We start from the raw sequence: 15,218 nt of genomic DNA, 5'->3' as shown, positions 1-15,218 counted from the left end.
GGTCACTTTAAATTAAAAACTACAGATATTTTGAAGCATACACTCAGTTTGCTCAATAGTTAAGAAAGAGCAGATGGACGGCACGGATATGGGGAAAGTTAGGGAATGATCCAGTAGTCCTGTATGGATGTGAGAACTGGACCATAAAAGAAGGCTGAGCACCAAAGAATTGATGCTTTTGAACTATGGTTTTGGAGAAGACTCTTTAGAGTCCCTTGGACTTGAAGATCAAACCAGTCAGTCCTAAAGTAAATCAATTCATTGAAAGGACTGATGCTGAAGTGGAAGCTGCAATACTTTGGCCACCTGATGACAAGAGCAGACTCATTGGAAAAGACCCTGGGAAAGACTGAGGGCAGGAGAAGGGGGCAACAGAGGATATAATGGTTGGATGGCATCACCGACTCAGTGGACACGAGTTTGAGGAAATTCCAGGAGATGGTGAAGGACCGGGAAACCTGGCTGTCCATGGGGTCCACATGACTGAGCGACTGAACAACACGGGAGGAAGGGCAGGAAGAGCGACTGGAAGTCTCCGAGTTCGTGGAATAACATCCTCATCCCCTTGTTTTCTCAGATGTTTCTGTTTAGCACTAAAATTCATTGCTCTTTCCTAATTTAGGCATCAATGTAGATACTGGATTTGGGGGGAAAATTAATGATTGCTACAGCCCTGATCAAAAGAATAATTTTTCCTTGTAGTTTAATGTGTAAAATGAGAGCAGTGCTGTTTCTCTAAGTTTTGGTGTTAGAGGTGATTTGTGTATTAATCCTTCCTTCTTGCAGTTAAACTGGGTACTTTTTGAAAAATCCATGTTTTCTAAAACAAGTTTCATAAGGCAAAATACAGTTTCTGAAGTTAAATAGAACGTATTTTATTTAGGAAAGCTCTTTTTTATCTGAATCACACAAAGGCCATGTGAAATCTATGAAAAGTCCTCATACTCAGTGACTTAACATTGTTCCCTAACAATTGCTGCATATAAGGTAAAGGAAAACATTTTTTCCCCTGAAATCCAAATAGATTACTCTACATAATCATACAAATTTCTTTCAAATAAGATGCAGCTGCACATATTATAATAGAGCAAATATGACACTGATGTTTTAGATTATAGCTGTTTTTCCAGCTCTAGGGAACGGATGAACATTGTTAAAACTCCAGTATTAAGCAGAAGGCCTCTTTAAGATTCCGTCTCAGAGGAAACCCATGTTGCTGGTACCCACTGAGACTCCTCCTGAGCCTTCTGAACTGCGGACAGCAACTGGGCACATGCATCTTGCAAGTTGTCATTCACAATCACATGATCAAAAAACTGGCCAAACTGAGTCTCCATTTTTTGGGCTAAATCCTCCATCTCTTGTAGATCTTCATCCTTTAGGAAAAATAGAAAAATACAAATAGCAAACTTAGTGAGATGAATAGAAATAACAGGCAGTTATGCTGTTATACTCAGAACTGTAGCTGTTTATAAAAACAGGTCATGTAAATGTTCCCCAGTCTAACCATAAAACTTATGTTTCTGTGTTTAGTCTTACTTAATGTCTCCCAGATGAAGTTTTCATAAAGTTGAGTTAATAGTTTGTAGACAACCAGTCCTCTCAACTTCCTTTTCGGACTTAAATTATCTTATTCTATTATCTAAACACTTGGAGCTCTCAAACCACATACAACATAAAACCAAAGAAATTTTATCAGTTAAATATGAATAAATATTAAACATAAATTTCAAATGAACATTAAACTGATAAGAATATCATTATTTTGTGGACACAAATGGCCACTTTCAACATGATGGTATGATATGGTTCTTCAAATGAGCCATTTCTAAATTACTCTTCGTGATGACTGACTTCACCTATAATGTCTATTTCTACTGTTGTGAAATCATTTATTCAAGATCATTTGGTCTTCACTTGGCACTAATACATTAAATTCATTGCTATTATTTTCTTATTTGTCTACAATAATTAGTACAACTTGTCATAAATACAAATATAAACACGGGCACTGAGATCTTGTGGCAGTACTCCTTTACAAGGTGACCATACTCAAGCCCTAGAAACAATTTTGTTAACTTTTCAGACTGCCATAAAACTGAGAACAGAATTTAATTAAGACTCAGAGAATATATCCATAGACTCCACTGTTTGAAATGCAAACTAGAGAATCAAACTTCCATATAGTAGTCTTTGAAAAAATAATGAAGATTAAAAATAATGAGAGGTAACGGATAATACAAAGATACCTCATGCTCACTTCAGCAACACATATAAAACACATATAAAATCGGAATGATGTAGAGATTAACATGGCCCCTACTCAAGGATGACATGCAAATTCATAAAGCAATCCATATATTTAATTTGTTTTACAAGATTAAAAAGTTCTGGAGATCTGCTTCACAATATGAAGAGAATTAACATTACTTAACTGTACACTTAAAATGGGTAAGATGGTAAGTCTTGTTTTATGTTATATGTTTTTTACCACACCACATAAACACACACACATGCGTGCATGCACACACAAGTGGATATAACGTCTTGATCTAGATGATGGTTACCTGGGTGCACACACCCTGTAAAAATTCTTTGAACGGTACACTTAAGATTTATACACCTTACTAAATATATGTTATGACTTAAAATATTTAAAGTATATTTAATGAAAAATATATATGGGAAAATCACTGATTAATCCCACCTGGCCTGGCCCCTCTCTTATAATTATTAATAAACATCTTGTATGTTTTAATATATTTATAAAGAGATCTCATATAATAGATGATATAATCGATTGGAGTATTTTAAAGTAAATACTTTGTAAAATAAATAATCCATTTTAAGTACACACACCCAATTTCTGTGTGGTTTTGCAAATTGTGACTTGAGGGCCTTTTAAAGCTAGACCCAAAAAAGGAGAAAAATAAGAGTATTTATTAAACTTTAATATCTATAAATGATATCTAATAAGGATAACTCATAAGGGTAGTATTCATGAGAAACAAAAATTACATTCCTTAACATAGGAATACTGTGGAATAATACAGTAATTTTTTTACTGGGGAAAAAAAACAATATACTCATCTATCTCCTCTGTATCTTACCTTGAACTTCATGTCCACAAAGTAGTCTGTAATAATCTTGGCATTTTTCCGAGATCGCTTCATACAACTCATGTTAGATGGCTTTATAAATATGACATAGGGCTTCAGTTCTTGGGTTCGAGCCACTTGAATACCCTACACAGGAAAATTAAATGCACATTTAAAACAGAAGTCCTTACATGTATATGTATGACTGAGTGACTTCCTTGTCCATCTGCAACTACCACAACATTTTTAATCAGCTCTACCCCGATACAAAATAAGAAGTAAAGTTTGGGGAAAAAAAATAATGAAGAAAAAAGTGAGAAGAAAAGAAGTCCTAGTAGCTGAAATATCTCGAGAGAATATTAAATTGAGGATCTAAAAACACAAGTCCTAATTTTCTAGAGTCAACATGAATGTTCTCAAAATTTCTAAGACCAGAAATTAGCAGTTATTTTTAGCCAGAGTATATTCTCATGTGCTCCCAAGTCCTCAACTCTAAAAAACATTTTAATAATTAAGAGATGGAGTTCTGGAATCAAAATTAAGGTCAAATCCTGGCTTTTCCTGGTACCAGCCATGACACCCTTTTTGAAACCTGAGAATAGGATTCTACACATGATCTCATGGGGAAAAGACAAAGATAGACTCTCCAGGCCAGTCAGCTCCCTCATTTCCCTTTCCTTTTGCCATTGTCTCATAACGGATAATACTGACATCTTCATGCTGACCACAGTTTCGATCCAAATGAGAACAACTCTCTTGTTCTCTGATTAGCACACAAGGTATTATTTTTACATGACTACAGAAAACATAAAGTAAACACAAGGTTTATAAAAATTTTGACAACACATTGTATATTCTTTATCTCACCTTAACTCACTCACTCCTGCTCTATTCCACATATGGTCTCAGGGAGACAGCTATTGATATGATAACATAGGAACCTCATCTCCTTGCATAAAGCAACATTATATTCCCTCCACAAGAAGTTACCTTGATGCCTTTGTAATCACAGGCAAAGCAAGATTCTCAGTTTTTTAAAAAAAAAAAAAGATCCTCAGTTTTCCTTATGGCTGCCTGTCCATTTCTGGGGTTGTTTTTTTTTTTTTTTTGCTTTGTTTTTGTTTTTGTTTTTAATTTTGTTTTTTATTTTATTTTTTGTTGTCGCTGTTGTTTTTTTTGGGGGGGGGAGAAGGTCTGAGAAACTAGATTTTTTTTTTTTACCAACTAAAAAGACAAGATAATGACAACTGATTTTTCAAGTAAGATCCTGGTCCTTCTATATGGGATGTAGTCTTATCCTAACAGAATAAAGTGTCTCAACTACAGCTTAAAGCAGGTGCAAAAAATGAATGGCATGCATTCATTACTTCGGGGAGATGGGAAGTATTGCACCACAGACCCACCTGAGGATCTAGGTCCAAAACACAGATCTTCCCATCATCAAGGACTGCCTGAACAGCATCCACACTGGTGCCGTACAAGTGGCCTCTGTGCTCCCCATACTCCAGCATCCTGCAAGGGAGAGATCAGGAAAACAAGAACTGTTGGTACAGGTAAAATAGTATTAGCAATAACAGAGATAAATTCCAACAGAACAGAGTAAAATATGTGGATAAATAAATAAATAAATGAATTAGTGGATATTCAACAGGAAAAATATATATTAGGAGATCTAGGACTTAACTACTCCAAATTCTCTAAAAGTTGCAACTCAGTTCAGCTCCTTCTCCAAATTCAATGAGTTAGTGTACTAGTAAATCAATATACATTTTCTTACTTAATTTTTCAGAATAAAAAAAATGTATCCCAGAAGTTTTGGACAAAGCATGAAAATAAGAGATCTATTTTAAGTATAAAACAACCAGAGGGGAGAATCAGATTCTGAATGTCTAGCTTACCTGTGACTGTACATGAGGCTTTCAAATGTTTCCTTTGACACATAGTGATACTCACGACCATCCATTTCATAACTCTTTTTGGAACGAGTAGTATCTGTCAAAATAGGAAATTTTTAAAAGATTTTAGAATCTACAAAATGTCTGGACATATTACCCATATGCATTTGGACAAAGATGATCAAAATAAATAAATTAATACATAACCGGATAGATAAAATGCTAGAACAAAAAAAAAGGGGGGGAGCCTGATTGGTGATACGAAAGTAGAAGTTCCCATATCAAAATGAGCTAAACATAAACCTCTGTTAAATGTTTGTAGTATAGACTAGACCAGAATGTATCGTATTTAAGCCAAGATAGAGGCTCTAAAGGAACTCGTGCTGATACTTCAGGACGGGAAGTGGTAAGTTATCTGTGAGCTCTGTGGTGCCAGGTGGCTCAATGGTAAGGAATCCACCTGCAGTGCAGGAGACACAGGAGACTCGGGCTCAATCCCTGAGTTGGGAAGATCCCCTGGAAGAGGAAGTGTCCACCTACTCCAGTATTCTTCACTGGAATATCCTATGGACAGAAAAGCCTGGTGGGCTATTGTCCACGGGGTCACAAAGAGTCAGACAGGACTTAGTGACTGAGCACACACACACACACACACACACACACACACACACACACACACACACACACACACACACACACACACACACACACACACACACACACACACACACACACACACAGTGCCTAAAGGCCCTCAGGCAGCAAAATCAGCAATGTCTTATGTTTAGATAATGCATCTCCCAAGCGCGTATTCCTAGCTAGGTGAAATGCTGTTATCTGTAGTTTACTGATAAGTAACTAAAGATTTTAGAGAGTAACTAACTTGCTCATGCGAACAAAACTAATGAAAACCAAAGTTGTCAACAAGCACCTAGGTGTCCTGACTCCTCCCAAACCCATCTCTTCTACCATAGCAGGTTGTGTCGGATTTGAAATAAAGCCCCTGACATTCTGTAGTCTTGCTCAGATGCATTAACATCCAAGTAAGTTGGTGATCAGTTTTAGGGATCTCCAGAAAGAAAAGATTGGTAGAGTCTAGATTCAATCTGACTCTTTGATAGGACCACTTTGTTCATAGATTCTTCAACCTAAACAGTACCTGGAATAGGACACAGGAGTTCACTGACTACCTAAAAGTGATCCTTGTCTGCTTACCCATTGATTCAACTAACGTATACTGAGTCCCTATGTTCCAGCTATCACGTTAATTTCTTAGAACACAAAGATGAATAAGACACAGTTCCAGCTCTGTGACCTGTATAAACTATAAAGCTGCTCGTCCCTTAACCTGCATTACAATAAATTCTCCTTATTCATAAAAATGTGTATTTACATTTGATAAAGTTTAAAGATGAAATAGATCAACATCTGATGATACCAACACATGGAAATGACCAAGAAAGAACTTGAAATAGGTCCTAAATGATAAAAGGAGTTCCCAACATTTCAAGATACAATACTTTGGCCACCTGATGCGAAGAACTGACTCATTTGAAAAGACCCTTCAATCTTTCTGGGAAAGATTGAAGGCAGGAAGAGAAGGGGATGACAGAGGTTGAGATGGTTGGATGGCATCACCAACTCAATGGATGTCAGTTTGAGTAAACTCCGGAAGTTGGCACTGGACAAGGAGGCCTGGCTTGCTGCAGTCCATGGGGTTGCAAAGAGTCAGACACGACAGAGTGACTGAACTGAACTAACTGAACATTTCAAGAAGCTCAAAAAGCAAAATTATTTTTCTTTATTCAAGCCTCTCTTTAGATCCTTAGAGTTAGATCCTCAGAGTTCCTACAGTTATGCTACCCTCCTATAGCTTTGTACTGAAAAAAAATCTAGTTCTCAGGTGATAGAAAATGATGTTACTATCAGTCTAAGATAACCCCTTCTCCTTGACTTCTATCCTACTATGTTATATATGATAGGCTAATGTCTGTGAATTGGTGGATGACTTGAGGTGTTCATTCTGAGCTTAAAACCATTCACTCAATTTAAAGAGCAAAATATGGGCAACATATTCCCATTTTGAATGATGGTTATCCAAACAACATACAATTCTACATTTTGTGGGCATTTTGTTTTTATCCAGATTATTGCAAGAGGCGATTTCTTTATTAGTTTTTGCTCTGTAGTGACCATTCTTACATAGGTAAACAGTACTTGGAAAGCACACCCTATGGGCTGTGATCATAAAAAACAACTTCATTTGTTTGGCCCTGGATGAAATTCTCAAATTCTTCTGATTACTCTTAGACTTTTGTTTATTTTTTAAGTTTCAATATAATTTATGCCTGAAACTCAGTCTCAATAATTAAGATTCTGTTTCTATGTAATAATCAAAATTATAAACTTTATTTATATTTCAGGCTCCTTCTCCCCACAGCTGGCTCAGACTTGCTACACCAAGGGAAGCCTGACATCAGAGAAGTCAGAAATCAGGAGAGGGAGCTTGATTCTCTTCTCTTCCCTTTCATTGCATTCCTACTGCTCCTTCTCCAGTTTTATAGTTCTCCAAGGCTAAGTGCAGAGAGAGAGGAGGAGCCAGCAGGGCAGGAAAACTCTTAATTAATGCTGATGCTGGCTTCTCATGGCTCCTTTTAGACTTCTTAGCAGATGTTTAAATCTGGCTCTTAATCTCCCAGAGGATTCAGTGGGTTATTTTGCAAAGCCTACCCCTCTACCACTGCTACTGGTTATCTCAAATTCATCTCTATTCCACCTAGTCATCTGTGTTTTCTTTCACACCCTCAGGTACCCAGGGTTTCACGTTTGATCTCCTTTCATTGAGGCCTCCTCTTGGGCAGGAACCATGACAACCCCAGGCAGACTTTCTTCCACATTATCCATCCAGATCTGGTCTTCGGGGAAAAAAAGAATCACAACTCTTTTGCAGTGACAGACTCTGAAATGGCAGCTACCTCCCCCAAACAGCCTTTGGCCACTTCCTCTAAGCTCTCATGCTTTAGATATTTCAGATATAACTCTGAGTCCAGTCTTCCGTGTCTCCCAAATAGCACGAAACACACATTAAGCTCTTTAAGTGGTTTTCCTAACTTCTTCTCTCTTGCCTTGAGGTAAAGGGGAAGCACCCACGTCCACATGCTCCTTCGCCTTGGATGGTATAATAGTTATTGGTCTTGTTGTTCAGGCGCTCTGTCGTGTCCAACTCTTTGAGACCCCATGAACTGCAGCACACCAGGCTTGCCTGTCTATAGTTGATTTTAAAATCATATGTGCATATATTAAAATAAACAATATGATAAAGCATTCAAAGAGCCAAGCACACTGCCAGGAGGATTGTAAATATTGAATGAATGCTAGCCATTATTGTTAAATATTTAGTTTTCCTAAAAGGTTATGTATATGATTGCTAAGCAATGGGAAAAAAAAAAAGTCACTTTTCAAAAGCCTAGCTAGCTAGCTACATGCTAGTAAATCAATTTCCTCTATTAAAATAAGTTTAGTTAGAAATACTGAAGACTAGCTGTCTTACTTTCTCACAACAAAGATGGAATAACATAGTTGAGATCAGTGCATCTGCAGATCTTTTTGCATCTGTAAAAAGAAAGTCTTATTCCAGTATGAACCCCAATAAAAGAAAAAGTAAACATACGTGGCACGGCACTTTGAAAGCGGTTAGGGTTAAGTTCAATAAGTTGTCTTCTCAGTTCATTTACTCCAACACCAGAAGGTCCTAAACACAAAACATCACATATAGAGATTATTAGAGGTGGATAAGCAGAGGTATGTGGTGAAACCATCACTTTGATCCTTCTGCTGAAGACACTTGAGCATACATGTTTTTATGAGGAAAACAAAGTCACTTCCATTCTCGTGAATTGAAATAATCCCAGAAAATTCTTGGGAATTTTCCTGATGATCTGTGGAGTAATCCACACTTCTTCAACATTCAGAAAAGAGGTAGGGAGTTGTAGGAACATGTCACCCCAGAAAACTTTGCCTAGTATTGGCTACTCAGAAGTCTCTGGCCTCATGTCAGATCATTTGAGACAAGCTGCCTTTCTTCTTCCCATGAAGTTCCTATCACAGCACAACCCAGAAATTGGCTTCCACAATTATAGAATTCAGGGACACATCCCTGACAACAGGTGGAGAAGTCAACACCTCCATGTGCAACTGGAGGCAGGGCTGGCTTCGTGGGCAGAGAACTGTGCAAGCCACGAGCCCATGCTCAGGCTACTGCACTTGGCTTAATGCTCTTCCTTTGCCACACTGATAGTCTTTCTTTTTGAATAAGGGGCTTTTGGATTTTTATTTTGCTCTGTGTCCTGAAAATTCTGTAGCTGGTCCTGGCTGTGAAGTATGTTGTTCTGCTTCAAAGGGGCCTGCCTTCATCACAACTGGAATACACAGAGAAGATGACAGTAAGAGGTGTTACTACTGCTGCTGGGAAAGCCTGAAGGCAGAAGAAGGGGAGGACAGAGGAAGAGATGGTTTGATGGCATCGCTGATTCAATGGACGTGAGTTTGAGCAAGCACCAGGAGATGGTGAAGGACAGGGAAGCCTGGCGTGCTGCAGTCCACAGGGTCGGGTCACAAAGAGGTGGACACGACTGAGTGACTGAACAACACCTACGGCAGGGACCAGGTTTGTAGATATCTGGGTCACAACGCGGGTCCTCCCAGAGCTATATGCGCCCTGTTCTTTAGCACCAAAGACACACTCCTGAAGCTTTTTAGAAACTCGCCTAAAGGAGAGGGTTACACACTTCTTAGGGAAATGGATATTGAGCATTTTTATTCTGAATATAGACTAATGATCCAGTGCGGGCGGGGAGGGGGGCGGTGGGAAACATTTCATCCATGCTTCTAAAAGAAATTCTAAACAGGACCAAAAAAAAAAAAAAAAATGTTATAACCTCATCATATCACACCTTGTTGTTACACAGGTTCATATACACCATGGCATACCGCATTCAACTGTAGACATTAAAAGTATAATTAATAACGTTCAATTTATAAACAAACACATTAAAAAACGGTTTCATCTTTTTTTACAAAAAAATATGCAGGCGCACAGAGTCCTACTTTTACCACTACGCCCAGTGGAGACCACTGAAGGCCGGGGCAGCTCGCCGTGGGGGGACTGCGCTGGGGACATACCCACGAGCACGACCAGGCGGTGCTTGTCGGCGGGGCGTCGCTGGTACCTCACCACCTCCTCGTACGGGGCGCCCACCGCGCCGGCGCAGCTGCTGGCGCCGCAGCCCTGGGCGCGCAGCTGGCTTCGGTGGGCCCTGCGGCGGCACAGGCGCATGCTGCGGCGGAAACCCGCTGCGAGGGTGGAAACGGAGGGACCGTGAGATCCAGGGCGGGGGAACTCTCTTCCTGCCTCCTACCTGGAGACACAGGCGGCGACTGTGATTCGAAAGAGTTCATTTTATTTTTTCACGTGGGATCTTAGTTCTCCGATCAGGGATGGAACACACGCCCCCCCCCCCCCCCCGACTCCTGCAGGAGAAGGGCAGAGTCTTAACCGAGGGACTGCCAGGGAAGTCGCGGAAAGAGTTGTCACATGTGTGTCTGAAGGTAGAAGAAAGAGACACGTGCACCCCAATGTTCATCACAGCACTGTTTATAATAACCAGGGCATGGAAGCAACCTAGATGCCCATCAGCAGACGAATGGATAAGGAAGCTGTGGGACATATATACCATGGAATATTACTCAGCCATTAAAAAGAATTCATCTAATTCATCAAATGAGATGGATGAAACTGGAGTCTATTGTACAGAGTGAAGTAAGTCAGAAAGATAAACACCAATACAGTATACTAACGCATATATATGGAATTTAAAAAGATGGTAATGATAACCCTATGTGCAAAACAGAAAAAGAGACACAGATGTATAGAACAGACTTTTGGACTCTGTGGGAGAAGTTGAGGGTGGGATGATCTGAGGGAACAACACTGAAACATGTATATTATCAAGTGTGAAACAGATCGCCAGTTTAGGTTGAATGCATGAGACAAGTGCTCGGGACTGGTGCACTGGGAAGACCCAGAGGGATGGGATGGAGAGGGAGGCGGGAGGTGGGATCGGGATGGGGAACACATGTAAATCCATGGCTGATTCATGTCACTGTATGGCAAAAACCACTACAATATTGTAAAGTAATTAGCCTCCAACTAATAAAAATAAATTAAAAAAAGAAAAAGAAGAAGAAGAAGATAGGAAGCAATAGACAGGCTGCAGGGTCTGGAAAGCAGAATGTTGGTCCTCAGGCCTGGATGCATACTAAAATCATCTGGGAGCTTAAAAAAAAAAAAAAATGGGGCCACTGACTGATTTAAAAAAAAAAAAGAAAAGAAAAAAAGCATAGAGAGAAACCAGTTTGAGAACACCCATCAGCAAAAGAAGCTTTCAGAAGAGCCAGGCTTATCCATAATGGTATGAATATAACTTAGCAAGTGACAAAGAACCACCTTTTATTAATCATTACCTACCAATATAGAACTTCTGACCATAGCCAACAAATTCCTCCTTGTCTGGAACACAGCAAATGGCAGGAACAGAATATGTGAAGGAGAAAGAGAAGTTTACTTAGAAGGGGTTCATGAAATAACCATTAAATCCTCAAGCGACACTATTTCAGCAGATGGCAGCACAGCTGCATTTGTCCTTGGCAACTTATTGAAAACTGTCCTAAGCACTTTCCATTTTATTACATGCACTAAACTATATAGAGACACGCTCCAGAAATTTAGCAATACACTGAATATATTCTGTCTAGTATAGTTGGAACAAAAATCTATTATAGGCTTCTTTAAAGTTATAAGAAATACTGAGTCATAGTGAAAACATATATTTAGGTATACATTTTTAAATGTTCCCAAGGAAAACTGATTTTTTAAAAAGGAAACATATAAACTGGTTTTGGCTTTAATTCATAGATATAGTGTTCTGTAAGCCCAATAATTAATTTAATGGGTTGTTATTTTTTCCTTTATGAAATGGTTCATTGTGTAGAAAATTAGTACTTGCTTTATAGATGCAAATTCTTTCTGACTGTCCAGGACTCTGAGAGACCAAAGAGTGGAAAACTGTGCCTAGTAGTAACATCTAGAGCTAGTCTAAACTTCTGTCTCTGCTTCCACTGGGGTCTCAGGAAAATTATCCAAAACTACGGGGAAAAATATTATAAAACTGTCATTTGAAATTACTTCTTACTAACATATTCTTTTTCACTTATACAACTCTGTTCTGATCATTGAGATAATATAGAAAGAGCATTTATTCATAGAATGAAATGACATAGATCTTTCTTAACTTTTGTGTTTAAACACACATTTTAAAATATAAAGAAAGCACACAAGTATCAATTCCATCCTCTGGTAAGTAAGCAAAATTTTCTAACTGAAAATTGGCAATAAGTTTAAAAGAAAATGTTTACTTAGGGATATAGTCATAAAACTAACTACTTTCATTGTTCATTTAAATATATTTTCTTTGACATTGAATATCTCATCATTGATTTCATCCTTAAAGTATCATATCTTAAAACATTTCCAGCGAAGTATTCATGTTGAGGCATGTTTGAAAGATCTCAAATATAGCTCTATTTGGAGTACCAAGGACATAAAAATGAATAGTTACCTTCTGAAAGTTCCTCTGGATATTTCGGTAAGTTAAGAAACAGACATGAAAAAGTTAAGCCTTTGAGGAGATCAAGTTGGCAAACTAAAGACAAATAACAAACAATAGACACAAGTGAGGCATTCGTGTTACCCTTAGAAAAAGTTGTAAGCTGAGCAAGGTGAACAGCACACAAACTAGACTCAGAAATCACTGGACCTGTGTCTGCTGCCCAGCAGATTCTAACTTTCTGAAAGCTGCTTATCTCAACTCTCCTCGAAGGCCCTCTATCCATGCAGACTTCCCTCTACCCAGCTGGCACAGAATGGGAATTGAAAGAGAGAAGATAGAGGAAGTCAACTGATGTGAGCCTTCTCTCTCTTTCTCTGCCAGAGGCCATCTGCCTGCAACCCTGTGGTGTGAAGGAAGTGGTGCAAGGGACACTGGCAGCCTTGAGCCACACCATCCTCATTCCTTATCCATCCCAGGCCCAGCTACATATTCCACCTCCAGTTGGCCCCTTGAAGATAGGTGTACCTAAACACAGAGCATACTCTTTTCTTTGTTTTCTAGACATCTTGAAACATCTATCATCCCTGTTTTTGTTTGTCTGTTTTTGGCAGGGGAGAGAGAGAGAGAGAGAGAGAGAGTGTAAATTGAATCCCTAATTAGATTATACCATCCAGAGGTATTCAAAGAGGTCACATGATACTTCACTCAGAGACAAGTTGGGGACAAAATTTAAGAAACTTAACTGCCCATTAAGTGCTCAAGGAACAGAATTAAGCATCTTAGAAAAAAAATGCCAGCCTGGAGCCAATTTTTCCTTAATTGAGCTCTTAAGTGAGGAGGATTCAGAATGTACTTGAGAGTTCTCACTCTTTCAACCAAGAGGAGTCCAGAAGGAGTGCTTTACCTTAACTAAGGGCAGCTGCATACTTTCTTCTGCAGTTCTATTAGAGAACTAACTGCTGATTGACCCCTGTATTTCTTTATAATAATGCTGGCTAACCCTCAGGCACTTATGTTCTAAGCATGTTTTATATATATAATTTCCCCCACTTTAGACATGGAGCACCTGAAGGATAAACTGTGGGAAATTCTTAAAGAGATGGGAATACCAGATCACCTTACCTGTCTCTTGAGAAACCTATATGTGGGTCAAGAAGCAACAGTTAGAACCAGACATGGAACAATGGACTGGTTCAAAATTGGGAAAGGAGTATGTCAAAGCTGTATATTGTCACCTGCTTATTTAACTTATATGCAGAGTACATCATGTGAAATGCTGGGCTGGATGTATCACAAGCTGGAATCAAGATTGCTGGGAGAAATATCAACAACCTCAGGTATGTAGATGATACCACTCTAATGGCAGAAAATGAAGAAAAACTAAAGAGCTTCTTGATGAGGGTGAAAGTGGAGAGTGAAAAACTAGCTTAGAACTCAACATTAAAAAAACTAAGATCATGGCATCCAGTCCCATCACTTCATGGCAAATAGGAAGGGAAAAAGTATAAGCAGTGACAGATTTTATTTCCTTGGGCTTCAAAATCACTGCAGACAGTGACTGCAACCATGAAATTAAAAGACGCTTGCTCCTTAGAAGAAAAACTATGACCAACTTAGACAGCATATTAAGAGCAGAGACATTACTTTACTGACAAAGGTCCATCTAGTCAAAATTATGGTTTTTCAGTAGTCATGTACAGATGTGAGAATTGGACCATAAAGAAGGCTCAGCACCAAAGAATTAATGCTTTGGAGCTGTGGTGTTGGAGAAGACTCTTGAGAGTCCCTTGGATTGAAAGGAGATCAAATCAGTCAATCCTAAAGGAAATCAGTCCTGACTATTCATTGGAAGGACTGTTGCCAAAGCTGAAACTCCAATACTTTGGCCACTTGATGCAAACAGCCGACTCATTAGAAAAGACCTTGATGCCTGGAAAGATGGAAGGCAAAGGGAGAAGAGGGCGACAGAGGATGAGATAGTTAGATGGCATCCCAACTCAATGGACATGAATCTGAGCAAACTTTGCGAGATAGTGGAGGACAGAGGAGTCTGACATGCTACAGTGCATGGAGTTGCAAAGAGTTGGGCGTGACTTAGCTACTGAACAATAACAACAATAACCTGAAGGGCAAAGAGGTTAAGTAACAGAGGAGCGCCCCCCCCCCCAGTTAGCAAGTAATGGGCCAGAATTCATGCTTGGACATTCTGCCTCCAGTCCATGGCTTTGACCACTGCAACACTGCCTTTCCTTTCACAGATGTCTCAAGTACCTGTAAGCCTCAGCTGCAACTTTGGCATGCAGAGTGTCTCCAGCAAAATGACCAGTTGAACAGAACAAAGAAGGATGACTATAATCGAGAGGAATTAAAAATTAAACCAATCCCAAACACTTAACCAAGTGTAGATCATTAAATCACCCCTAACAGGCCAATTATCTAATTGAAAACAGGAAATTTAGAAAGAACATAAATGGTAAATAATTTAGGTGAGTAGTTTCCCAGCTTCTGCCTCGATGCTGTCTCTTCTATAACTATTATACACACAGCAATCTCTCTAC

General features: G+C 39.0%; 1 protein-coding gene and 1 non-coding gene across 2 annotated transcripts in view; one reads left to right on the top strand and one right to left on the bottom strand.

The window, feature by feature from the left end:
* Nucleotides 1-1,184: 1,184 nt before the first annotated feature.
* The window catches only part of MPP4 (MAGUK p55 scaffold protein 4), a 36,723-nt gene continuing 22,689 nt past the window's right edge, over nucleotides 1,185-15,218 (bottom strand). The window contains exons 14-21 of the mRNA XM_065927699.1: nucleotides 12,670-12,684; nucleotides 11,520-11,561; nucleotides 10,175-10,345; nucleotides 8,664-8,744; nucleotides 4,997-5,090; nucleotides 4,502-4,610; nucleotides 3,111-3,245; nucleotides 1,185-1,376 (exon numbers count right to left, since the gene is read on the bottom strand). Of these exons, the coding sequence (XP_065783771.1) occupies nucleotides 1,185-1,376; nucleotides 3,111-3,245; nucleotides 4,502-4,610; nucleotides 4,997-5,090; nucleotides 8,664-8,744; nucleotides 10,175-10,345; nucleotides 11,520-11,561; nucleotides 12,670-12,684 (839 nt within the window). The remainder of the gene's footprint in view (nucleotides 1,377-3,110; nucleotides 3,246-4,501; nucleotides 4,611-4,996; nucleotides 5,091-8,663; nucleotides 8,745-10,174; nucleotides 10,346-11,519; nucleotides 11,562-12,669; nucleotides 12,685-15,218) is intronic.
* On the top strand, nucleotides 2,261-2,364 carry LOC136165751 (U6 spliceosomal RNA). The gene has a single exon (XR_010662734.1). It is a non-coding gene; the product is annotated as a U6 spliceosomal RNA (small nuclear RNA).

Source organism: Muntiacus reevesi, chromosome 3 (genome assembly GCF_963930625.1).
Source record: "Muntiacus reevesi chromosome 3, mMunRee1.1, whole genome shotgun sequence".
Lineage (NCBI taxonomy): Eukaryota > Metazoa > Chordata > Mammalia > Artiodactyla > Cervidae > Muntiacus > Muntiacus reevesi.
Note: the sequence above shows the minus strand (reverse complement) of the source record. Positions and strands in the feature narration are given on the sequence as shown.